At 38.2% G+C, this 27,231-nt stretch overlaps 1 protein-coding gene across 3 annotated transcripts in view; it reads right to left on the bottom strand.

Annotated features, from left to right (window-relative positions):
- Positions 1–5,018: 5,018 nt before the first annotated feature.
- RB1CC1 (RB1 inducible coiled-coil 1) overlaps positions 5,019–27,231 on the bottom strand; it is an 80,209-nt gene continuing 57,996 nt past the window's right edge. For 2 of the 3 annotated variants that reach the window (XM_089517302.1, XM_089517303.1), the window contains exons 16-24: positions 24,565–24,718; positions 22,902–23,010; positions 22,569–22,803; positions 21,504–21,558; positions 18,567–18,614; positions 12,544–12,602; positions 10,892–11,028; positions 9,535–9,605; positions 5,019–5,998 (exon numbers count right to left, since the gene is read on the bottom strand). In XM_089517302.1, coding sequence (XP_089373428.1) covers positions 5,921–5,998; positions 9,535–9,605; positions 10,892–11,028; positions 12,544–12,602; positions 18,567–18,614; positions 21,504–21,558; positions 22,569–22,803; positions 22,902–23,010; positions 24,565–24,718 — 946 coding nt within the window. In that variant the 3' untranslated portion in view covers positions 5,019–5,920. The remainder of the gene's footprint in view (positions 5,999–9,534; positions 9,606–10,891; positions 11,029–12,543; positions 12,603–18,566; positions 18,615–21,503; positions 21,559–22,568; positions 22,804–22,901; positions 23,011–24,564; positions 24,719–27,231) is intronic. The other variant, XM_089517304.1, reaches the window with a different exon arrangement.

Raw genomic sequence — 27,231 nt, forward strand, 5'->3', positions numbered from 1 at the left:
ACCATTATATCTGGTTTGGTCCAAAGTGCCATCACACTTCAGGGATTGTGTCCATGTATGGCCAGTTAATGATGTTGCACGTTTGTAGGCTCAGGTGATGAGAAGCATGTGACTTTTGATCAGGCCTGTCCATCTATTTTACTTTCTTTTGTTACTTGAAGCCTTAAGATGAGACCAAACAAAGCACTGATTAGTCTTGAGTCTTGATCATCTGGGTTAAAATTTGCTGTCTAGGCTGGCTCGAGATACATAAGGAATTCTTCTTCTCAATATTACTCTTTTTAAACTGTGAACATCTTTTTTATCTTTAATCCAACCAGGACTGCTTCCATGGGTTACTCAATGAGGGGGGGAATCTAATTGTGAAGTAAGCTGAAAATTAAAGGATCACTTTCCAGTGTCTTAGCAAGGTTCTACACCTGACAAGGCATTTGTAGCCATGGTTCTATGTTTGAGTTGCACTCCACCTAGCAAAGAATCTGGCACCAGAGATTTTTCTTAGTGGCTTTGAAATTGGTTCAGCCATGACTGTCTCCACGAGAGGTAAACTACTGTAGCAAAGGAATTGGTGAAGAAGAGATGTTAACATTCGTGCAAAATGTAGTTTGTACTCTTTCATCACAAAGGCCTTCAGAATTCTCTTCGCTGGCTGTTGAAATTACAACTTAATGAAGACTCAGTACTGGAAAAGATCATGAGATTGCTGTGTTTATTCTCTGATTTACATTGAGAATAGAGAAGTTCTCTCCTTTTTCTTGTCTTTGTGAGACCTTCCTTGTGGGAGACCTGGAATGCAATGAATAAGCAGTGCAGAAATTCCCTTCTATAATAGAGAGAACAGCTTAACCATGTTAAGCAAGCTCTGTTCTGCTCATCTAGCTTTAGGAGAGCTAAAAGCTACAAGTTAGAAATTTACTTGCTCAGAAATGATGGGAGGGGCATATTGTGGGCTAAGGAGAGCTTCTGGGGCACCAAGTGAAGTGCCAGAATACAACCCCATTCCCTTACCAGTGATGGAAATTGAACTCCACCAATGGGTACTTGGCACAGATTCTCTACAAGTATTCTTCTGCCACAGGGTCACAGAGCAGAAGTTGCATGTTTGCTTCCTCTTGAGAGCACATATCTATGATAAACTATGATATAATTAGTATTTCTTCATTTGCAAAAGAAAATATTATAGGGTGCAAATTACTCATTTTCCCAGTGGATTATTCTTGCAGTATTTATTATTATTATTATTCTTTATTTATATAGCGCTGTAGATTTGCACAGTGCTGTACATAAAAACAATAAATATAAAAGAGTAAACCTGCCTATGGCGTACAATCTAAGAAATAATAGGATAATACATATAAAATACATAGCAATACAGGAAATGATTCAATAAAACAGGCAACAAAAGAACATCAAATAGCAAGTGACAATCACGCAATGCCTGGGAACGCTTCTCTGAACAGGATGGTCTTCAACTCTGTTTTGAAGCTGGTTAAAGAAGTGATGGCTCTTGCTTGTGGGGGAAGAAGGTTCCAGGAGTGAGGGGCAGCAAGTGAAAAGGGGCGAATCCAAGATGGGGCAGAGAAAATCCTGGGCTGAGACAGCAGACCTTGACTACCATAGCGGAGGGCCCGAGTGGGAAGGTGAGGAGAAAGAAGGTCTGATAAATAAGGAGGGGCCAGCCCATGGAGGGCTTTAAACGTTGACAGCTGGAGCTTATACTGAATGCGGAAAGGGAGGGGGAGCCAGTGAAGGGATGCCAACAAAGGAGAGATGTGGTCAGAGCGGTGGGCAGATGTGATAATGCGTGCAGCTGAATGCTGGACAGAAATTAAAGGACGGAGGTGAGAAAGAGGAAGCCCAGCCAGGAGGACGTTACAGTAATCAAGTCGTGAGACCACTAGGGCATAGACCAGGATCTTGGGCAGTAGAGGCAGAGAGATATAGTCGAATTTTTGCAGTATAATACATTTTAGCACTTTTATATTCTTTTCATATCAATTGGGTACCAGTTCCCAAAGAATATACTACAGAATCCCTTGATTTTCATATATATATAATATGCTTTCATGCCGTTGAATATACTGTAATCTCTCCATATCTACAATCCAACGGCTTGAAAATATTATATATGTGTGATGTGTGTGTGTGTGTGTATTCCAAAAAGCAAACCTTGATTTTGCCATGTTAAATAAAGGACAAAATTTCACTATGCCATTGTATTTATTAGGACTTGAGCACCAACAGTTTTTGTTATCAACAGAGGGTCCTGGAACCAAACCCCAATGGATACCAAGTGCTAAACATATGTTTAATTTTTCAGAAATGCATTGTTAGATGCACATATGGCCCTCATTAAGGTACCCTTTTATTTTTATTACTCTGCCAAGAATTAGTAGTCATGCAATAATTCCTGAAATTTATTTTAACAACTCTGTTGGTACTTAAAGGCATATGATGTCATGACCTAATTGTAAAACACACCATTCAGTCAGTCCACTAAAGTGCTGTATTCAAACATGGCAAAAATATTAATGTTTGACTTGATAACCTGCATTGTTGACAATGATAAAATGCTGAGAATCAGACATGTGGAAGCCTGTAAAGAACCTATTGACATTACTGGCTGGAAGATGAACAAGCACAGATACTTGTAGAAATCATTACTTTAGTCACCTATATTTTGTGACTCAACTTTCCTTTGGTGTGATAGAACAGAGTGCTTTAGACTTCATTTATACAGTTTTAGCAACAGTGAATTTTGACTTCCAAACTTTTTTTTAATTGACGATTTCAATGTTCCAAAGTTCAGAAGGAAAGATAATTATGTAAAATGCATGTGGCTGTGTGTGCATGTATAAATCACTTTAAAGATCCTGTTGTAAGTGAAACTTAATACTTCTACAGATGCTTTGCAGAGTAGGCATTTACTTCATGTGAACATCCAATTTGGTAACAAATGTCGTACGTGCTTTTCATTTTCTCTTATGTAATAAGTGGATTAGATGTTCCATTTTCCTCATGTGAGTTGCTAGAGCTATTTCTCCTGGAATCTAAGACGACACATACCACACAGAACAGATGCCTCCTTTTCACAAAATCCTCCTTTTGTGTGGGGAGCCATTCCGTACTAGCAGTTCACCACACCAAGACAGATGCTATGTGATTTAAAGCAGTCTCCATATTGAAGCTATAACACATGTGATGATCTTAACTCAAGGATTTGGAGGTTCACTCAACTATATTGGTTCATCTTCTTGGCTTTCAACTAATATAAAGAACTGACTACTGGTTTGGCAACTAGTGTTGCTTGTGGAACTGCCAAAACATCCTTTCCCAACTCATGCAGTACAACAACAGTTTCTCATCCCAGGCTGCCTTCATATATACTCCAAATAATGAATCATAGAGGAAATTAAGCTTGCACAATAAGGCACATGAATGGACTTTCTATTACTATTTAATGATTCTTCCAATTAAAAATGAAAAGTATTAATGCAAGCAAGCTGATTAACTATGATTTTTGTTCAAAATAAAAAAAAATTGCTTTTAATTTTATATCAGGACTTTTACGAGATACCAATCAGTGAAAAAAATGTACATAAATGAGAATGCATTATTGTGTAATTTAGTACATCCTCCTCACTTTCCGTGTGGTGTTTATTCAAATTATGAAGATACATAGTTTTGTTGTTGTGGAGCGAGATGAAAGAAGGTGGCAGTACATAGTAGTCATACTTTCATAGGCTAGTCAGGCTGAGATATTCATCAAGTATGTAAACTAAATATTTTTCAGATGACTGCTCAGAATCATTACTGAATATGTTAGGGTTTTGTTTGACAGAATTTCCATTTTAGATACACATGAAGATTATAAAATGAAATATGAAAAATATTCCTGAAAAACCAAGGCCATCATGGGTTATTTATATTCTAAATGCATGACGTAATATTCAAGTTCTTAGAGGCCTGTGTAAAGCAAGCAACACATTTTCTTTTCAGAATTAATATTTACAGGAACATATGTCCCATGCTGAAAGTAATTTAAAATATGCAACTCAAATATATTCAAATGATATGAGAAGTGTTCACAGGTAGATGCAGAAGTGGTATTTGGTTTTGCATTTTCCCTTTCAATATTTATGATATATTAATAGGGAAAGACAAACTCTCAAGGAACTAGGATATGAAAATCAGTTCTGGTTGTGTGCGATCTTAAATCAGGCCTAGTTTGGATATTAAAGGAAACTTGTTTAAGGAATTATTAAAGCTCTATGTAGGTTGTACAGTTAAGATTGACAGAAATGGGTAGGAGAATTCACCCTGGGCCTTCATGGGCTGAGACAGAGCTTTTCCACTGGGCAATCCAGGAAGGCTACTTTTCCAGTTTAGAGTAATAGAAAACCAGGGGTTTAAAGCACATGGATGAAAAAGGCTCCTCATTGCAGAATTTATGGTTCAACTCATGAGATGTCAGAAGGAGCCATGCAGTTTAAGGACCGCACTAAACCCAAAGACCCGATGAGAGGTCTGCATAGGCCTTAAACTGTCACCAACTACGCAGAGCAGACAACTGCTTCCAGGTTAGATAGATTCAGACTGCTATTGTTTTTGTGTGGTGACAGTAAGTACAGTAATATACACTTTCACCAGATTCTTGGACAAAATAATAATAATAATAATAATAATAATAATAATAATAATAATGATAATAAAAAAAAACAGATTCCATCACCAAATAAGAAAAAATGGTTAGAACAAAGCCGTAATTTTACCTCATCCCAAGCAATTTATTTGAACCATTTAACTTTGCTGAGCAAACGTAAAATTGTCATTTAAATTATGAGTTTAATCATACACTGAAGTTTTCAGAATGTAGTTCTTTTGGAATAATACAAGCTTTTTTTTTAAATATTCATACAAATTGTCTTATACATTTTAATTTAAAATTTACAAGAACAGTCTTGGATAGAAGTGCTGTACTACAGTGGCATTTAAAAAGCATGCAGACCATTGAGACATTTACAGGTTCAAATCTTTATTGTTTTAAAATTCTACATGTCTTTTACAATACAATAATCTGTTACTTAAATGGCCTTTTTATAGTTAATGTACAATGGATTCTTCTTCCTCCTGAACCTCAGCCATGAAATACAATTTCATCAATATGATTTTTCTAAGTAGAGCAATACAAGACTTCTCTGTGAACTGGGAAGGCCCAGGCATTTTATTTAAATACAAGAACATACCTACTTCCTTTCAAAATCTGTGATCAATCCTTCAACATGTTTTGAAGATTGGAGATTGACCTAGGGCTGATTCATATCAGCCTAACAAGATACTTTTTCCTTTTCTCTGCCATTTATATTAAAGGGCTTTTAAATGCAATTAAGCAAGTTGTAGTAGTTACCTTTTCATCTACTGAGGCAATCACATGTTGAAGAAAATTATGATTATCTGCATGCAATGAACACTCCTCTTTTAGATAGCTGATGTATTTTATACATATTATAAAGAATCTGTTAAAGAGTGCAAGTACTTTGATAATGATTTCACAAAGGACATATGCTGGTAATGACAGCTAACATTTAACACCTAATATGAACTAATGTATATTTAACAGGCAATTAAAATGGCTAATAAATAAGCCCTGATACACAAGATTTGCCCTTTCAGAAAATGAACTCATTTGGTCCACACTTCTAAAGTTATTTGGGTAAAAAACTGGAACAGTTAGGCCAGATGTTGTGATGAGATGCTTGTTTTTCAAATGTAACACATTAAAAAGAAAAAAGTATCCTATTGTGAAGCATTGTCATGTGACCTCAGTATAAAAAGATGGCCTGCTGCTTGGAGTGAGAAATGAGACCTGAAGGCCAAGCCAGAAAAAAAAGGTGGTATTGAGCTGAAGTTCCATGAAGTGTTATACTTTCTTGTTCCATGGCACTGCTTTTACTCTGTAGAATTTTGTACCAAGAGGAACTTTAAATCTATTTTGTGCCTAAGCAGAAAACAAAGAGAATTATTTCAAATGCTGTACCTAATCTAATCAGCATATAAAACATTATTTTAAGGAGTGGCATTGTCAAGTGTATAACATTTCACATTCTTTCAATGTGCACTTGCTATGCAACAGTTTCGCTATTACTTACAATAGCCACTAATGTTTGCACTTTCTCCCCAACAAAACTAGCCAAATGTAAATCAATTGCCCTCAAACTGTCTCAGCAGACAATATCCACTTGTCATGAATACAAAATATGCATGCTGGGAAAATCCGAATTAACATATTCAAATGGATAGAGAGTCAAACAGAGGGGGAAAAAATAAAAAATCCAAGTTAAGAGAGAACCAGAATGTGGGTGAAATTCTCCTTTTGAGATATAGTACCTGTTTTCCTACTTAGTACAAAGGATAAAACAAACAAACAAACAAAAAAAAAACACCACAGCATTTTATACCATGTGAAAGCATCTGCTTCTACTAGCTACTGACAGCAGCTAAAAACACTTCCAAAGTAATTGTCATTATATCAAGATTCTCCACAGGTGGAAAAACCCATCAAACTCTCTACCAGAGACTTGGTGCTCACATGCTTTTTGTAGCCATTCCCAGTAAACAAGACCGGCTACAGCATTCTGAACAAGTGTAGAATGTATAACAGTAGTCCAAAAAGGAGGTTAGAATGAAGTGCCATAATCACCAGATCTGATATATTACAAGGAAAGAGGCACAGCTGGTGAACTAGCCTTGTGTGCCTGTGCAAAAGAGAGCATGTATGTGTGTCTCATGTGCCTTAAAGTTGTTTCCAACTTACAGCAACCCTAAGGTGAACTTATCATAGTTACTTAGCAAGATTTGTTCAGAGGGTGGTTGCCTTTGGACTTACTGTGGGACGGAGGAGGATTCCATAGGAGTCTCAGTGTGAGAGGACACTGCCCCCTGGTCCACACATGGTTGCCCACTCCTGCCCAAGATTTTGATCATTTTGTGCCAACTTATACCCCATCAGTATATATAAGAAGCTGGATTCCCCCCCATTTTGTTGTTGTATGCCTTCAAATCAATTCTGACTTAATGGCGGGTTACATACTGCCATTTGGGACGTCCCCAAGACATCCCAGTTTAAAAAAGGGGCGTCTCTTCTAGATGCCTCTACTCCTGTTACGGACTCTGTCTGTAACAAATGGCGGCGGCCATTCCACACGGCTGCCGCCATCTTGACGTAGCGGACACTGTGCGTCCTCACGTCACGTGGCGCTTATGACGTCGCGAGGGCACCATTGGCCCCTCGCGGCGTCATAAGTGCGCCGCAGGAAGAAGTTCCATTTTGGAGCTTCTTTTTTGCTCCGTGAGGGAGTCGCGCGGTTTGGCTGCTGCAGCTCCCTCGCGGAGCAAACAGCAGCGGCGGTCTGTAAAGCACCATGGTTACCTTAAGGCAAACCTATAACAAGTTTTTCTTGGCAAGATTTGTTCAGACGGGGTTTGCCATTGTCTTCCTTTGAGGCTAAGTATGACTTATCAAGGTTCAACTTCAGATTGTTTGCCCCCATTTAGCTCTTTACCAAAATCAGATTTTAAACTTGAAAAGCTTCCTAGCAGAAGAAACATGATGAAACCCTAAGGGACATCATAATCCAATAGTAAGGATGTCAAACTGGAGTTCCATAAAACCATCCCTCTAAGAAGGATTGGAGTCACAGTCCAAAAACAATACCATGGCCAGTGGTACTGAAAACTGTAGAAAATACTTACATAACTGACAGGAACACACACCCCAAGCAATTTCTAGCACAAATAAAGTCCTTACCTGTAATATGTTACTTTCAGGCTTTAATTCCCACTGAGGTTATTGTTTTATCATAGTTTTCCACTGAGCTAGGGATTCTGTTATGAAAACTCTTGTGATCAATGTCTAAACCTAAGACCAGCTTTTAATTATGGAATTTCTATTAATTCATCAATGAAACCAGATTGCTGTCAATTTGCAGGACCCTTAAAAGCATCTGTATCCATGCTGATACAAATGGAAGCTGCCAGGGCAACCAAAGCAGTCTTTATCCCATTACCAAGTCTGAAGCCAGGCTTAAATGAATATAGATAATCTGCCTCATTTAGGAACTCTGGATTGTCTTATGTATCATCACCAGACATTCAAGCCCAATAACGATGATGAAGGCTGGTGTAGTGGAGATGTTTTCTGTGTTTTAAAGGCAGTTTTAAATAAGGGGGATGTCTGTGTTTTAAATAGTATGATCACCACTACTTTTAATTGTGAAAGATGCATAACCTCTTGCAGAAAAGGGTCTGCTATTATCCACTTCCAACTAGCCATTCTCTCCTGGGACTGGCTACAGGAAGCATATGAGTCTCAAACTTCTGGTACAGAGTTTGATGCGTTTATCTACATGTAGAAAACATTGATATAATGACAATTACTTTGGAAGCATTTTTAGCTGCTGTTATATGCTCCACATCCTTTGACCATACTAACTGAAAAATATCCTTTATAACTGGATAAGCAAGAGCCAACTAATCAACTACACTGGGAAAGGGAACCACAGCAAGTCTGCAGGAGACTTAAAAAAATCCCAAAGGAAAGAAAGAAAAAGAGAGACAGAGATAGAGAGAGGGAAGAAAAATAGAAGAAAAAACCGGATATGGCTAAAAATGAACTTCTGATATTGGAAAATGTATAAACGGTGCTGAGGGCCCCTTTAAAAAGTGAATTGACACTTCCATTCTTTCAGTCAGGGAAAGGTAAGTCTGGAGAGGCTGAGAGCTCCAAAACACCCTTGAGGGCTACACTCTGCCCATTGCTGAAATAGAAGTCATGTAAACTACAGCACCCAAGTCAGCACTAATGTATTCAGACTGGTCACAATACATTAGTGAATAGTCTTCCTTAATTATTTAATATAAATCCAATATTTAGAATGCTTTTAGACCCAGAAGTGGTTTTAGTGTTAGGAGCTGATAAAGAGCACTTTCATAAGAAAATACTAGTGACAATCAGAACACTGAAGTGGTAGTTTACAAGTAATTTGCCTGTAAGGTGCTATTTTTGGCACTAAGAAGTGCACAATGTTCTTTTTGTGAAACAATGTAATGACTGTAATCAGTCATTACTTTTTGGGTGTACTAAGCAGCATTAATTCATTACTTCTAAAACACTGTCTTATGGAGATCATTTTTGACACTAGTTTTATGGCCTAAAAAATAAAAAAAATAATAAGGCATTACTTGCAATGCTATACATAATGATCATTAGGTAAAAAGTAAGGTTTAATAAAAGTAATGTTCATGTGTTAGCTTGTAAAATAACATCCCAGGCTCTGGTGAAAAATGTAACCTGGGATGAACTATACTATAGCATACAGAAGCTGACTGGTGAATGAAAAAGTTAAATTACTTTCAGTATTGCTCCTAAAACTTACTTTTTAGATATACAAAATTATGAGCAAAAATCAAAGAAAACACACAATGGAATCCTGTTACCTGATTTAAATGACCCATATTCAGATCTCTAAAGCTTACCTTTTTTGCCTGACAATATTCCTTTTCCATTACTTTTCCTAACACCCAGGGCCTTCGAGTTGCACCTGAAGCTAGAAAGAAAATATTCATTACTCATGATATGCAAATGATTATCCCTATGTGCACAACACTGTCCAATGCCATACATCTAAGCAATCACATGTCCACTTTAATTATCTGAAAGAATAATAGCAGGAGCATCATTATCACCCATACACTTCATGGTATTTTCATATTATAGGATATGTAAGCTGGAATCCTGTTCAGTCTTTATACATCATAATGGCCTGTTATGCTGGAATAATGTGCTTTTTGGGTTGTGTAGCTGAAGTGAGGAATTGGCAGGGGAGCTTTCTCTCTTGACAGTAATGGCTTTCTCTATCTTCACCTGTCAAAAGGATCTCAGTCATAATGGGTATTCCCCTCCTATTTCAAACTGTCAAGTTTTCCCAAAGTATATATATGGATACTGTGTTTTAACAAGTATACTCATATACTGTGATATACTGAAGTGTACTTGTCTACATGTCTTTATATATCAGATATAAGTACCAGAGAGCCAGTGTGGTGTAGTGGTTTGAGCACTGGACCAGGATTCCAATCCCTACTCAATAATAAACACCCACTGGGTGACCTTAGGCAAGTCACACACATTTTCAGCTCCAGAAAACCCTATGATAGGGTTGCCCTAACAAAATGATTTGAAGGCACACACAAAACAATGACAAATATGCATCAGAACCAAGATTTTATGTCACATAGGTGTCTCTAAGCAAGAAACCTACAATATTTCAGAACAATATGAGAGTTATGGAGAATGTAAATGTTTCTGGTCAACTGGCATTAAATCACAAGTATAAATGAAGGGGAGTGGTGGTGGTGGTTATGGAACACAAAGTAAAACATCTAGTATTTTCAAGTACCCAGTATTGTACCTTCCAAGATTCTATAGACTGTACAAAAGCTTTTTTAGCAACGCTGCTGGTAGGACAGAGAATTAGTGGATAATATTCAACATTTCTCTATTCAATCTGGTGCCTTCTTTATATGGCCAGTTTGTAGAGAAATCAAGTTTTGGAGACAACCTGTGTCTCTATGTCCCTCTGAACTAAAATTGTTAAAATATCTTCAGGATAGTGCTGAGATTTGGACTACTACTTCAGGATGAATCAGATACCTCTGATTCACCCTGATATGGTTCTTGATTTGGAATTGATTTGAACAAGAAATGTACCCTAATATGAATGAATATGCATAAATACATATGAACATGGATACATAACAATTAGAAAATCTAATAAGTAATTAAGTTTTTAATGTATTAGATGAACACTTTCTTCATGGTTATGACACTTACCACACTCACCTGGTTTGAGATCCAGTGCAGCAAGAGATTCTGAATGTAAGAAATACAAAGTTGGGCTAACAGTAAATAATACATAGTTGTCGTGACGTTCATCCAAAATAATGAGAACCAAATCACCAACCTGAAAACTAAATCAAAGGAAAAAGACTCAGTAGCAGATATGCAGTACAGTTCTAATCATAGTAATTCACAATATAGTTTTGTTATGTTCAATCGGTTGACTATCAGTTAATTTGGGAATAGGATTGCAGCCTAAGCCTTTATGCTAATCACTGGTGTACTTTTGAATTACCACATAGGTTTTCCTTTTCCAATAGGTTAACTGTTCAGACTCTTTAAATATGAGTGGACTTTGTTAAATAGTTAAAATAAACCTCAAAATGAACTCTAGAGTTTTTGTTTTGCTTTGTTTTTTAAGAGACAAAGTTGTTAGACTAAGCCTGGAGAGATCCAGGTTTAAATTCATGCTCAGCCATGAAGTTCAATGGTGGATATTGACCAGTCACTATCTGTCAAGCCTAAGCTATCTCACATGATTACTTTAAGGAGCAAAACAGGCATGTGAGAGAAGAGAAACTTTTACTCCTTAAAAAAAAGAGGCTAGATAGAGATATAAATAAGGAGAATGGAGGCACAAAATGCCATACAGGCATACCTCAATTAATAAAGCCATTTTACCAAGTTGTTTTCTACCTGTCCAGCCCCGCTTTCCTACTTATTCTCTATCTAGTTGGAAGAATTTTTAGCAGCATCCGAATGGGGAAGTTGATGAAAGAAAACTGCTGGCATGACACACACACACACACACACACACACACACACACACACACAGTGTTACCCTGGGTTGGGAGGAGTGATTTCCATGTTAATCTGTGTATTGTTGTGTTGCTGAATGGCAAGGCCTCAGGGTAGGAGAATATACAAAGAGGATCTGTGTCTGTTTAATTAGAGATCCGTTGTCTGCTGGGAAAACCCCTAACCCAGGGTGGTTTTCATTTGCATTTGCTGGGTCCTGTTCTTGAAAAACACTAAAATTAATACCCAGCAAATGCAAATGAAAATCACCCATGGACAGGGGTTTTCTGAGCAGACAATGGATCTCTAATTAAACCAACACAAATCCTCTTTGCATATCCTTCCACCCTGAGGCCTTGCCATTCAACAACAGAACAATACACAGATTAACATGGAAATCACTCCTCCCAACCCAGGGTCACACAGTATACGTATACCCCACTCATTTCCATGCCAGCATTCTCTGAAGATGCCAGCCACAGATGCTGGTGAAACAGCAGGAACAAACACTTCTAGAACATGTCCACACAGCCCAAAAAACCCACAAAAATATTCCAGGATGTATTTTGGAAGAAATGTTCACATGGTCTTAAGAAGATTCAAAGTGATTTTGTTTACTCATGCAAGGGTTATATGAACTGGTTGTTTATAAGAGTTTTCTAGAAGAATGTACACTGGCTTCAATCCAAATGTTAATCACATTTAGATTAGATTAGACCTACTCCCATTTTATTCAGCAGGCCTACTTTAGTTGGGACTAGAAACAGAATTTAGGCCTTTAGGGTTTTTTTTATAAAGAGAACAAAATAGAAAGGTTTTATTTGACAATTATCAACACATGTACTTACTCTCTAATGGCAATTTTTTCAGAATGTCTTAGAGACACTGAAGACATACTTTGAGACATCTGCAAAAAATGGGGAAAGTGTGATTATTCTCTTATTCTGTCAAACTGTCATGCCATGTGTTCAAATAACAGGTTGAACAAGGCCACACTCATAACATGCTAAAACGAAACAAACAACCCCGTTTTTGTTTTTTGCTTTTCTATTAGTACTTATTGTACCACCCCAAAGCCAATTTAATGGGAGGGAGTATCACCACATCAAAAGACCCTAATATGGTGGAACTCAGAGCATTAACAGGAGAGGAACAAGTTAAACTCTTCTTCCTTGGTTTTTGCAGTCTCAGAAAACTTCATCAGATTTCATCAAAATAAACTCATTTTGCTAACTCTGCTGAAAAGACAGCTTCATTTAGATTTCCCTCTCAGCCAACCATTTCCATTCCAATTAATCATTATGAGAGTTGTTAGTCAACATTAAGAAAAGAAACAGAGTTTGCCTCCCCTTTTCCTTCCAAATATTTTTGTCTCTGTGTCATGTATTAAAGAGTCTAGGTCTGCTGGCAGAAATTCTCTTGTTTTCATTGTCATGTATGTAACTCTGGGGGCCATTTTCAATGGAAGAATTGGGTAAGAAAAATATAAGTTTGCCTAATCTAGAAGTAAAGAAACTGACATGTTCATCATCACAGCTACTTGTGCCTCAAGACAATTATTAGGACTTTAATACTGTATGAAGAGCAGCTATGTAGTTCTTGACTGCACATATATGGTTTGGACCCCTCATTACAAGCCTGTCAAATATGACAAATATTTGGGTATGGATCTTTGGAAATGAGGTGGAGTCATTTTTTGAAAGAAGGAAGATTCTGGATTCAACTCTGCTTAAAAAAGAGAGAGGCCCCTGTTGGGAGAAAGGGGGGGGGGGTATAAACTGAATAAATAAGTGTTAATATATTGAAGGTGAAAATGTTCAGATGTGGCAATGGTTGCAGAAGCCTAAACTGGCTACAGCTGGAGTCCAGAGCAGCAGCCGGATGCTCAAGATCAACTGAGCTGGACTAAATGTAAATATGCTATGTCACTAGTCTGAAGAGGGATTGGTGTCTATGGTGCATAGCAACTTGTATAGGAAGAGGCTGGTCTTAGTGGTCGCCTCATAGTAATTCTGTATATAAGCAAAAATGCTGTGTTGTGGGATTGTGGGATAGTGTGGTGTGTCGGTTGGTAAGAGATTTTGTACAGTAGTGGTGATTAGCTTGTGTTTGTTTGAAACAAAGAAATAAAGCCCTCTCAGGAGTGAACTGCTGGAGAATGTTTCTTTGATCTAGCAGCTGTTTCTCCAGGCATTCTTCCAAGCAAGCCGATAGCTTCGCTCTGTTCCTGTGTTAGAGAGATAACTGACGTCTTCATCCATTTGCCATCAGACCAGAATCACAGACAAGATTCATCACCCAAATATCAACAATAAGTATCAATGTCTTTTGAACACATTGTTTTATATCTGTATTTGCAAATGCATACAGAATGTGCTATCCTGGAGCTGGAACTTAGGTCTAAACACAAAATTCATTTATGTTTCATATACACCTTGTACAGATAGCCTGAAGGTAATTTTATACAATGCATAATTTTGTGCACGAAACAAAGTTTGTGTACACTGAAACATCAGAAAGCAAAGGTGTCACTATGTCAGCCACTCATGAAACATGTTTTGGTTTTTGGAATATTTCGGATTTTGGAATTCCAGGTAAGGGAGACTCAACCTGTATTTGAAGCCAAACAGGTTTGTTAAATGGAGCCTAGGATGTTGTTATACAGAACTAAGCTGTGGTTTGAAGCCTGGGAATTGCTGCACAGTAGCTTTGTGCTTTTCATGCTTGTTTTAAAATGTCCAGATTGTAAGAACTAAATAAAACACTTTCTGAACTGTAATTCTTAAGTAACTATTCAGTACATGAGAATTTCAGGAAACTGCAAGCCCTAAATAAAATACTCTTTCCTCCAACTGATGAATTTTATATGCTTTAAAGGTCAATTTCATGGAAATTTTAGGTTCAACCACCATCAAAAACGTATTAAGATTTGTTCTGATTTCAACATAAATTCTAATGATTTCTAAAGCTTTGTTTCCAATGAAAAGAAGTAATACTAAATCAAATAAAGAAGTTATTTGAAAGGATCATTTTCATGATAAGGCAGTGGTTCTCAAACTGTGGAGCAGAACAGAGTTGTTCAAGGGGGAGGGGACATGGAGCCCTGGATTCATGATCCTTTTTCTCCTCTTTTCCTTCTCAAACTTGTTCTGTCTGGGAGGGGAAGAGGAAGGTGAGAGGGTGCTTGGAGCAGCCATCTCTGCCTGAGGTGGAGAAAGAGAGTGGGGAAGATCCCTGGATCCTGGCCAGGCACACCTTGAGTCAATTTGTCCCCTCATTGCCCTGGTTCTCAGGATGAGGTGCTGCTGCAGCCTAACCCAGAGTGCACCCTCGACCAGAGTGCACCTTAGGTGCATGGCAGCCAAAGGAGACCCAGTGTCCATGACTGCCCCTGCAATGGAGGAGGCTTGGGGCACCTCTTGTTGGGGCTGTCATCATTACCTGGATCTGGCTGGGTCCCCTCTTAGATGCAGAGAAGTGGCCTTGGTGGCTCTGCTGCTAAATGAACAATACAGTGCACCTGCATCACACGTGGGCACCTTTTATATGGCTTTCGGCTTACACCGAAAGCTGCACAAATGGGAGAAATGGTGTGCGCCATGCACAAGCCTCATTGTTTTCAATGGGGCTCAAGCACACGCGCGATTTGCCTTATGCAGAGGGGTCTGGAACGGATCCCTGCATAAGGCAAGGGCACACTGTATGTTAGACTAGCTGATGAAGGAGAAGCAGTGCAAGCCACCGGAGCAGACTGTGTGCCTTGGCTTCCTGTTGCTTTACAGTGCCACTTCCACCCTCCCGGCCAGCCAGCTAGGGGCTGCCACTCACAAGTGGAGGTGTGTGCCAAGCTGCTTCAGTAATGAAGGAAGGGGGCTGTACAGGGCCCAAGGAGAGGAAGTATTAGCAATTTTTTTTATTCCAGCAAATGAGTGTGTATGTGTGACACCTGCATGTAGATGTAAAGGGGGGTCACAAGGGTAAAAAAAAAAAAGAGTACCACTGTGTTAAGGTGTTTCTCTTTTACACAACAGATTGGGCCCCAAAATCTAGATGCTTGAGAAGAATCCATATGCATAGAGGTGTGCATGGGGAATAGTGGATAACCAACTGTTCACCCTTATTATTGCCCTTTGTGTCCCAAAGCCACAATCCAAAGAACTGAAGCCTTTTGAAGTGGTATGCAATGCAAATGATCAAACCCACCCAACTGAAGCACATAAGTGCCTTCTTGCTGGCACACTGAAATCTTTGGATACCAGTCTTTCAGAAAGGCAGTCAAAGACATGTAGAGCTAGAAAATAAAACCTGTACAGTTATTTAAACAATAGCAGAAGTACTGTACTAGCATCATATGAGGGCAGAAACTCAGGCTGGTTCCTCTGCTCTCATATTCTCGTCCCCTCTGCTCTCTTGATACTTGATCAATCCTTCCCTCTGTTTCTTCTTCAAACATCCATAGCCAACTGCTTCCCTCCCCACCTGCTGCTATCTGTAGAGTCTTCCTAGTACTGTGGAAAAATGAACCTATAGCTAGGTCTGCCTCTAGCTTTGTCTCTCATGGCTAAGGAAAGTCTGGCACCTAGTGAATGAAAATGGAACTTCAGGCTACAAATATATATTTTTAAACTAAAAATATTTATAGTTTTTTGTGGGTTTTTTGGGCTATGTGACCATGTTCCAGAAGAGTTTCTTCCTGACGTTTCACCAGCATCTGTGGCTGGCATCTTCAGAATGATCTTCATTCTCTGAAGATGCCAGCCACAGATGCTGGCAAAACGTCAGGAAGAAACTTTTCTGGAACATGGCCACATAGCCTGAAAAACCCACAAAAAACTATGGATGCCGGCCATGAAAGACTTCGACTTTACATTAAAAATATTTAATCCATTTTAGAAACAAAATGCTCTGAAATGCACACTCTTGGAGCCTCCTCTGTATTCATCTTTGCACCCAACATCTAAGTATCATGATCTTGGAGCTATAGCAGAGATATTGACCCACATTCTCTTTTATTAAAATACTCAGCATCTTCTAGGTTCAAAACATTAGCCCACTCTATTGCTATTCCTCTTCTTCCACTTCCTACTTCCATCCTTTCCTTCCTCTATGTCACTTGCTCACTCTGTACCAGCTTCACATAGGCTTGAATACTCTTAGCCTGCACCTCCAAATGCTTCTTCTCTTTCCTACTAATCTCTCTCTTTCCCCCTCCATCTCTTTTTCCTACTCACTGGTCTCTCTCCCTCCAGTTTAGTGCTCATTCAGCCTTCCACACTCTTCCCCATCTGTACCAGGCACAAGAAGCTTGTTCCTAGCTCACTGGGTTGTCATATTCTAGTTCATTCAAACCAGCTGCAAAATGGGAACAATTATATTGACTGGACCCAGTATTAGGATATCACACCACTCAGAAGTACAACTGAGTTTCACTGGGCTTGCTCCTGGGTAAGAGAATATAAAATGGACATAACCTCTTAAGACATGATCCTCAAAGGGGCCCTTAACCCCTTATTCCTCTCCACACACTTTAGCCTCATATGTTTCCAATGCTGGCAAAATGTACGTAGTTACAAAATACAAAAATCCATCCATCCAAACATACACAAAACTGAAAAACATTCCAAAAACATATGCCTGGTCTGTTTTATCTTTCACAGCTGAAGCTGCCAATAGCACTTTCATTTAGAGTAGCTGCACACTATGTGCGACTTCACATTGGGCGTGCAGCCCAATATGACATCGCTTCAAATATTTAAAACAGGGCTATCATATCACCTCTTAACCTTCTCTTCACCAGGCTAAACATCCCCAGCTTCCTAAGTTGTTCCTCATAGGGCATGGTTTCCAGACCCTTCACCATTTTAGTCGCCCTCCTTTGGACATGCTCCAGTTTCTCAACAAGTATGTAACATCAGATACAAAGGACATACCACAAACCAACACAAACTATATAACAGTGATGGTGAACCTTTTACAGACTGAGTGCCCAAACTGCAACCCAAAGCCCACTTAAGTGCCACGTTTCTCTGGCTTTCTAGTAACAAACTCTGGCAAACTCTGTGCTGGGGTGACAGAGTGTGTGCCCACAGAGAGGGCTCTGAGTGCCACTTCTGGCACACGTGCCATAGGTTCGCCACCACTGCTATATAGCAACACTCTCAGAAAAACAGCAATGATAAACATTTCTATGATTCTGTGTTTCTATAATCTGTACAAATTACTTGTTAAAAAAAATCTAATTTATTAAAATTACAGGTTCTTGACAGTTCTACATGATTTTTTTTATTCTTCTATTTTTTGTAGTTTCTGTTTTAATGTAAAATATCAGACTTTTTTAGAAAAAAATAATATTAAGATAAACTGTAGGGAAAAAATATAGCCAACACAGAGTTGTTGTTTTTGCATGTCTGTCACTTCCACTTTACGACAACCCTAATCTAAAATATATTTTTGAAGGACTATTTTTTGTAATTTTTACTTAGTGGAGTTTTCTTCTGTCACTCCAATGGAATGCTCAGTTCCCTCTAAGGTAGCCTGTCCTGACACATCCTTATAATAAAGCACATTGTCTTGAGCTATGTTACTTTTCATGGACATAGTTTTCAGTCATATTTTTCACAGTCATAATATTTTAAGGGTAGAAAATAATTAGCTCATTCCACTGAGGGATTCCTTCTCCACTTTGTAGCCCTCACTCTTGTGCTCAACAGATGCTCTGAAGGCTTGGAAAACCATCTGGAACAGATTTTGAAAGACACAGGAGGGAATTTCACCTGTGTGACACTGGATTCTATCCTAAGACATCAAAGAAACTACTAAAAATTTGACCTTAAACTTCTTGGTTAAATGCATCTTGTTTTCTAAAACTTACCAATCTTTGATTTAGCCTCTTGTTTTCTTCTTCTTTCAGCTGCAGAGTCTATAAAACAAAATAACACAAGTGTATCACAATGCTTTAAAACACAAATGTTCTTCTTATAGTCCTGCATACATATAATTTCAGTTATTTTACAGCTACAATCTGATACCCGGCAAGAACATTTTATTCAGTTCAACAGTTCTTAGCTCTGTGTAAGCATACAGTCAGCCCTCAATTTTCATGGGGTTTAGGGGTACAGCTCCCAGTGAAAGTGGAAAAACCACAAATATCTCTAGCCCCTCCCCCATTGTATTTAACACAAAAAAAGTACCTGTACTGGAAGAGTGGTGGGGAGGCTGGGTCCAGTCATAGGTATACTCCTTTATTCGCCTATTGAATTGTTTGGGAGGATGGATGAGTAGGGGGGAGGGAATGGGGTGAGAGGAGGGACAAAGCCCCCTCCCCATTTTTCCTGCCCACATAAACAAGTTTATATGCATGCCCTCTGCCCACTTTGCACTCCTCCATCCCTTCCCACCCCCTTCCACCCCGCTGTAGCCTGTCTAAGGCCCCATACAGACAGGCCAAAATAAAGCTGCTTCAGGCCACTTTGGAGGTATGCCATTTAAATGATTCATGTGTCCTAAGAGTCCAGAAGCTGCACCAAAGCTGTGCTCCAGTCCTTAGGACTGGATCATGGCTTTGGCGTGGCTTCTGGACTCTTAGGACACATGCATCATTTAAATAGCATACCTCCAAAGTGGCCTGAAGCAGCTTTATTTTGGCCTGTCTGTATGGGGCCTAAGATAGTGACTGAGTGAAAACATGAAACCTCCCTTGTCCCATCCCCTTCCCCCTGCTCAAATGAGGGAACACATGTGTGGCTAGGCCCAATCATCCCAATTAGATTTCCTTCCAGCAACAATGTTTGTTATCGAAGCCTCTATTAAAAATGGTTTAGGGAGGTGGCGGCACCAAATTACTGTACAGTAATCCATGAATAATCAAATCTGTCAATACTTAAACGAGGAGGGATGACTATACTGCTACAGGTCTTTTTAAAAAACAAAAAGATATAAATTCAATACACATTTATATCTCTGTATGGATGTAAGCACAGAAAACCTAACATAAGCCAGCTCTACCACATTACACAGGCTTTTGTAATGCTTTCTTTGGCCTGTTACAGACTGCCAAAATAAAGCTGCTTCGGGTCTCTTTGGAGGTATGCTATTTAAATGATGCATGGGTCCTAAGAGTCTGGAGGATGCGCCAAAGCCACACTCCATTCCTAAGCACTGGAGTGCAGCTTTGGTGCAGCTTCCGGATTCTTAGGATGCATGCATCATTTAAACAGCATGCCTCCAAAGAGACCCGAAGCAGCTTTATTTTGGCAGTCTGTAACAGGCCTTTGTTTGAAAATCAGCTTTGATATGGCCTAAAAAACGAGCCGTTCAAAACAGATGTGGCTTTCGTGAGATCTGATGCTCAGATTGAAATATGGCCCTTAGATCTGATTCCTCCCCCGAAGAACAGTTTCATAACTTAGAAACATAGAATCATAGAATTGGAATTTAAACGTAATTTTAATATTACTGAAGTTGGAATTTTCTTTTCTTTCACATTATTATTATTATTATCATTATTATTATTAACCTTTATTTATGAAGCGCTGTAAATTTACACAGCGCTGTACATGCAATCTTTTTAGTTAGACGGATCCCTGCCCTCGGGCTTACAATCTAAAAAGACATGACACAGAAGGAGAAGGGAGTGGTGGAGGGAAAGGGTAAGAGGTCCAGCCTCTTACCCTTTTCCTCCACCACTCCCTTCTCCTAAATAGTAAAGCAATAGTAAAGCAGACAGCTTTGACTATTTTAGAATTTGACAATTCTAAAAATAAAATATCCTCAGAGGATTTAAGGCAGACATGTACATTTCAATAATGTTAATTAATTTGGCTCAGGGCAACTAGGCATGCAAGAATTACTGCTGCTCCCCCTCCCACTGATTTCTTGGGGATGGTGAGAGGGTTCCAAGAATTTCTTTGTCTTGCTGTACTTCTAAATCACTGCCTAGATGAAAAGTGTACAAAGGGTTTAAAACTAAACATATATCTAAGCCAGTGTTTCCCAAACTTTGATCCTACAAATATTTTGGACTTCAGCTCCCAGAATTCCTGACTATTGGCCAAACTTCCTAGGGCTTCTGGGAATCGAAGTCCAAAACACCTGGAGGACCAAATTTTGGGAATCACTGATCTAAACAGTACTGTTACACTGGCCTAGAGTACAAAATATTTTCCCAGTCTTGTTACATAGTATCTTTTGAACTGCAGATGTGTATCTAAAACTTATTTATTTCTATATTTCCAGTTTAAGAGGTATGGTGAATGAATGTACGTAATTGTCTTAACTCAGTGATTCCAAAATGCTGATCCTCCAGGTGTTATGGACTACAACTCCCAGGATTCCAGGACATTGGCCATGGTGGTTGAGGCTTATGGGAATTGAAGTCCAATAACCTGAGGAACCAAAGTTGGGGAATCTCTGTCCTAACTGAACAGCACAGTATCAGCCTGGAAGCGCTAGCTCTAAGCTCCTATTATGAGAATGTATTTTCATTCATCTAATTCCATGATAGTAGCAGTAACATGACACATATTACCACTCGGTAATGCTTAAGAAGTAGAATACAGTCATCCCTCCATATCCACGGATTTTTTTTCCACGGATTCAAGCATCCACCACTTGAAAATATTTTAAAAATATATACATTCCAATAAGGAAACCTTGACTTTGCAATTTTATATAAGAGACATCGTTTTACTGTACCACTGTATTTAATGGGACTTGAGCATCCACAGAATTTGGTACCCACAGAGGGTCCTGAAACCAAACCCCAGTGGATAACCAGGGTCCACTGTAGTACTAGGGGAAAACCACCCACCTTTTCTAACATCATTATCCTCTGTTTTTCTTCAGACAACATTTGCATGTTTTCACTAAAACAAACAAACAAACAGTTAATAAAACATGTATATTTAGTTAAAATCCCACTGGCTGACATATTAGTTTACTGTCATGTTGATCTAAACCACTTCATTAATCTTAACATTCTATGTTTTCTTCCCCAGTTTACTGGATAAGCTATAGATTTTCCACTGTTAAACATCAGATGACAAAATATGTGGCACCATAGTTTATCACAATGTCTTTAAAGTATATACAATATTACTTTATGCTCTTTCAACCACTTGGCCAGAATACTTTACAATGAATTTCAGCACTAATTCAGCAATAAATTTTGACACAGAAGATGTCAAAAGACTATTTTCCTATTAATTCTGACACAATATAGTAGTTTTATCCCATATGTTATAATAGCCTGAGATAGTAGTGTTTCACGTTGTGCACATGGGTGGCAATAGAACTGTGCACACCTATGTGTTCAGCACACATACACACCGCCTCCCCCCCCCCCACACACACACAAAACGTTCTGATTACCAGATGGGAAAAAAGGATTTTCAGGAAAAAAGTTATCACTGCAGTTTAAAACAGTATTTAAATGTGGCAAGAATACATCACAGAAAAACTAGTTAGGGTTGCAATTTCTTCCATCCATCAAAAAACCTGCCTTCCCCAATTAAAAGAACACCACATATTCTAAAAATAAAACAAAGTTGAATGAATGGAAATGCATTACAGTATTTTAAATAAATATAGAAGACTTGGTTTAAAAGATGAGTGATGTCACAGATCAAGTTCTGGTCCTGATTCAAACTCCATGTTTAAAATATTACTATTTATTGCCTCTCAAAAGAATCAGCAGATAAATGGTTCAGGGACAGACTTTCTAAATGAATGAGCAAATATTACACACAAAACAATGACATAAGTAAATATTTGCTTCCTGAAAGGATGAAAAAGAAGGGGAACATTTCAAGCATAGATGTGTTTTTAAACCAAATGCCTTATTTGGCCACCAACATTTAATGATGTAGCTACTTACTTGACAGCCATCATACTGGTTTCTAGTGCGGAATCCATTCTTCCTTCTTCTGCTGTTTCTGAAGTCAATCGCTCAGATTCTGCTGAAAAATCAGCTGCACAAGCTCCAGCTTCTGAAGTAGGAGGTACATAGGTTGATGGAACAAAATTGCATCTCAATTTATTAACTTCCTCTTCAAGTTTCTTCTTCTCTTCAAGTAAACGAGCTCGGTCTTCAGAAAGTGTTTCAATCAGATCTGAGCAAAAGGAAATCAGCAATTCAAAGTTAATACTTCAATATACTGCATGAAAATAATTTAGAATTAAACTGGAAACTTTTATATCTCAAGTTTACCTTTGTCCCTGTCTTGCTGTTGTTTTATCGTTTTTAATTTGTCACTGAGGTCATTTATTATGTTTTCTTTTTTCATTTTTTCTCTTGTTAGAACAGTGTTAAAGGTAGTCTGAAAAGACAGAAACAGCATTACTTTAGGTAAGACAATACCTAAAACAAGGCATAATGGAAGGCTCTTCACCATCATTTTTCTTCATTTTCCTATGCCTAAAACCAAAAATGCATTAAAAATATTAAGCAGCCAAACTCTAGAATGTGTTCACCATTACTCTTGCCATTTTAAAAAATTATTCAATAGATTTATATACCATTCACCTTGCAAATACAATGGACCTCTCCCATGAATGTCCACCCATGGGTGGCAAAAAAACATAGACCGTCGTGCCCCATATTATTCAGTGGTGGTGATGTGCACATGGACATATCAGCACATCCACACGTATGCGTCACCACTGAACAACATGGGGAATGGCGATTCGTTCGCCATCAAATCCTCGGATCACCAGACTGCCAATATGAAGTGTCCACTATACTCTCAAGATGGTTCATAGTAATAAAAATCCAAATCAGTGAATGAAATAGAAACAACAGTTTTTATTACTGTTGTAAACCGCTGTGATCATGGGAATAGCGGTATACAAATAAAGATTCATTCATTCATTCATTCATTCATTCAATTATACCTTTCTATCTATATACACACATACATACACATAAACAGCAAGAGAGACAGAGAGAGTGAGCATGTATCCTTTATGTCACCTGTGGATTTATGGAAACGCCATGAATTTCATTGGCTGAAGAATAATATGCATTGCAAATGTACCTCATGATGTTTCGTTAATAGGAGTTAAAGATATTAAAGCCCCTTTGAAATCAATGAGACAAAATGGCTTTGAAATCCCATTCCTTTATATTTATCTTAAACATACTGTGTTCAATCAGATAAAAGAATTACAAAATGTGAAGGAATCTTGTCAGAAAAGGCAAGAAAATCTGGTTTGTGAGTCCGATGGACCTGGTTTTTGAATACCACAGAACTTTTTGGGTTTCAGTGGAATAATTTGTTTTCTGATTTAATCCAAACTAAATTTTTAAAAATCAGTTGTTCACTACACCATGTCCAATAAATATAATCTAAATTGTAAAGAAACTCAGTAAAAACATCACTGAAATGAACTGGAATTGTGTGGCAGCAGGAATTGGTTCACTGCACCCTGGTGGCGCAGTGGTTAAATGCCTGTACTGCAGCCATTCACTCAAAACCACAAGGTTGCGAGTTCAAGACCAGCAAAAGGGCCCAAGCTCGACTCAGGCTTGCATCCTTCCGAGGTCGCTAAAATGAGTACCCAGACTGTTGGAGGCAAATTAGCTTACTTGCTGTTCACCACTATGATCTTTGGAATAGCGGTATATAAATAAAACAAATTATTATTATTATTATTATTATTATTATTATTATTACTATATGCACCAGCTAAGAAAACTAGTAACAGCCAAAAAATCTACAACTGACAACATAAGGATACCGTCAAAGGATCCTGGAAAAAAATGATGAATGATTATCTGCTGTGCAGGTTGTCAAAAACAAAGAATCTCAGTCATTTTAAAACATACCACAACAAGGGTATCTAATATAAAATTACAGAACATCTTATACTACCTGCTGTTCTGCAGTGAGTGATGTTCGAATGTTTTGCATTTCCTCATTTTTCCTTTTCTCATGTTCTTCAAGCTGCTCCAAAAACTTCACTTTTTCCTCCTGAAGCTTTTCTTGAAGTTCTGCAACCAAGCTTGATGCAGATGATTCATCAGAACTTGGGGAGAAAATGGTAAATATTCACAATCATGAAACGGTCTGACATGGTCCAGACAAAGAAACAAAAAACAAAAGAAAGGCAAAAGATTTAAACCTTTAAACCATTTTACCTCCTGTCTGGGTGTCACTATGTTGGCTAACATCAGCTGCCAGGTATAGCCACAAGCTTTGCATAAAGATTAAATCAACTCGATGTGGGATTTTTAAAAAATCTATTTAAAAAGAGGAGAAAAGTGATGCAAAATTCCTAACATGCAACAAAAACATTCATCCTTTCATTTTACAGAATGCTCTGAAGGATGCTTAGAAGTTGTAAAACAAGGTTGTATGTTCATGGTACAAAGGAATAGGAGCTAAAATTCTGATTTTCCTTTGCAGCCAAAACAAACAATAAAGGTCTTGTATAAATTTCAACATACACCATTCTTGGTATAATAGTGCAAATGGGTTGCTAGCAAGTACAACCACATCATAATCTCCACTAATTTTAATCCATTCATTGTTGGTCTTGGAATTGACAGAACAGCACTGGTGTAAGGGAGATAACAAGAATCAATAGTGTCAAAGAAGCCATGTGGTTTCCTAAAATAAAACAACAAATAAAAACATATTTAAGAAATCTTTATTAGGGAACCTCCTCTTTAAAGCCCAACAAGGACTAACCACACTCAAAGACCATGGAGTTAAATGGAATGGCTGGTTTCCACAAACTATTCATATGCTGCAGTATTTTGCTGCACTCTCCACCACTACGACTCCGTCACACATTGCTGTTGCTCAAACCAGAGTAATCTAAGCTAACAGTAATAAGTATCTTCCGTTATGACAGTAGGCGAATGTGTGTGTTGATGAATCAGGTCTAACCACCAGCCTCCCCTACTGAAGCATGACCAAACTGTTGCCACATGATCAGACCACATAAGGAGTACAACATGTATTTGTTTTAATGGAGTGTTGAAAGAAGCCAAATGTAGTAAGGATGTGCTTCCTATTTTGTCTTTTTAAATTGTCCTCAGACATGCAGTGACAGTTAAAATTATTTTCCACACACAAAAACTACATATGAAGCAAGTGAATTTATCCTATTAGATGTATCTCACAGCTGATGGAATTATTCAGATGCCCTTTACCAACATTTAAGTCTAGCTACAAAGTCTGGTGGTTAAGAGCATTTCTACCCTGCTCGTTACAGATTATTCTTACAATTTAACCAATTTCAAAAAGAAAATTACATTTCCAATATCAAATAGAATGAAACAACCTGGCACTATTGGGCATCAAACATTGATGTGGCTATGTTTCAGAAACTACTCGATTGCAACAACTAAACATGTATATCAAAGAAATAGTCTAACATTCAAAATCATTGAATCTTTACAGTCCCCTGAGATAATGGTTTAAATCCAAACTCCTCCTTCTCCCCACTACTTGATTTCAGCAACACCTTTACTTGATTTAAAACCTTCGTGCCCTTTTGGCAGGCCTAATATACATATCATCTTAATGTGGATGGGACCCCATAAATTCATGCACTAGCAACAAGAAACTACTAACTTCAGTCCAAGTATTTTACAATCTAAACACATACCTAATGTAATGTGAAATACCCAAGACTACTGGCTACAGGTATATTTATGAAATAAAAACAAAGCCACTTGAAGATTATGCAGAACAGAAAAAAAATGTAGCCCTGCTTCTAAAAGATAGGGAGAAGCTGGTACAAAGTAAGGAAGCACTGGTAGAGCACTTCAAAGAGGATACTAATGAAGATGCTCCTACACTGTATACAGCTGACCAAACATATTAAGCAGAATGGTCACAAAACTGTGCCCCCTGAATTTATCATATAGCTTACTATATTTGCCATATTTATCATTTATCAAAATGGCTCCCATTATATAATTTGGGAAGCAAAGTGACTTAAATTAATAAATCACAAAGACTTAGCTCACTACTTGCTCTCTTCAGTGCATGCATCTGATGAATCAGACTTAAGACTATGAAACTTTATGGTATCAACTTCTTCCTCTCAATTAATCTCAAAGATGCTACAAGATCCCTTTGCATACTGATCCAGACTAATGTTATTATAATCTATAGAGTTCTCACCTGCTCCCCTCCCACTTTCAGACAGTAGCTATCATAAATATATTCAGGCCAGGGCCAAGTAACAACTACCATAAATACACTCAGGTCAGGCTTGGCTTCTCTGCATTCATCATCATTTCATTGCATTTGTCCTCAACTCATCCATTATTTTATCAATTTCCCACATCCTCAGACATAATCTGGAGTTTTAGTTTTACCTAGTAATCATGTTTTGGACTAGATTAACAGTACTGTAATGTGTTGATCTTCTGGGCAAAATGTTTCAAGAGCTTCCTGGAAATTCTGGCCTGCAGTTCTTATGGTTCTTGGTCCAAAGCTGCTTCAGATCCTAACAGTGACAGCTGCAACTTCATGACAAGTACAAAATGGAAAATGTACCAGGATTACAGATTATTTTTAAAC

Source organism: Sceloporus occidentalis, unplaced genomic scaffold (assembly GCF_023333645.1).
Source record: "Sceloporus occidentalis isolate IW3139 unplaced genomic scaffold, rSceOcc1.0.p SCAF_3, whole genome shotgun sequence".
NCBI lineage: Eukaryota > Metazoa > Chordata > Lepidosauria > Squamata > Phrynosomatidae > Sceloporus > Sceloporus occidentalis.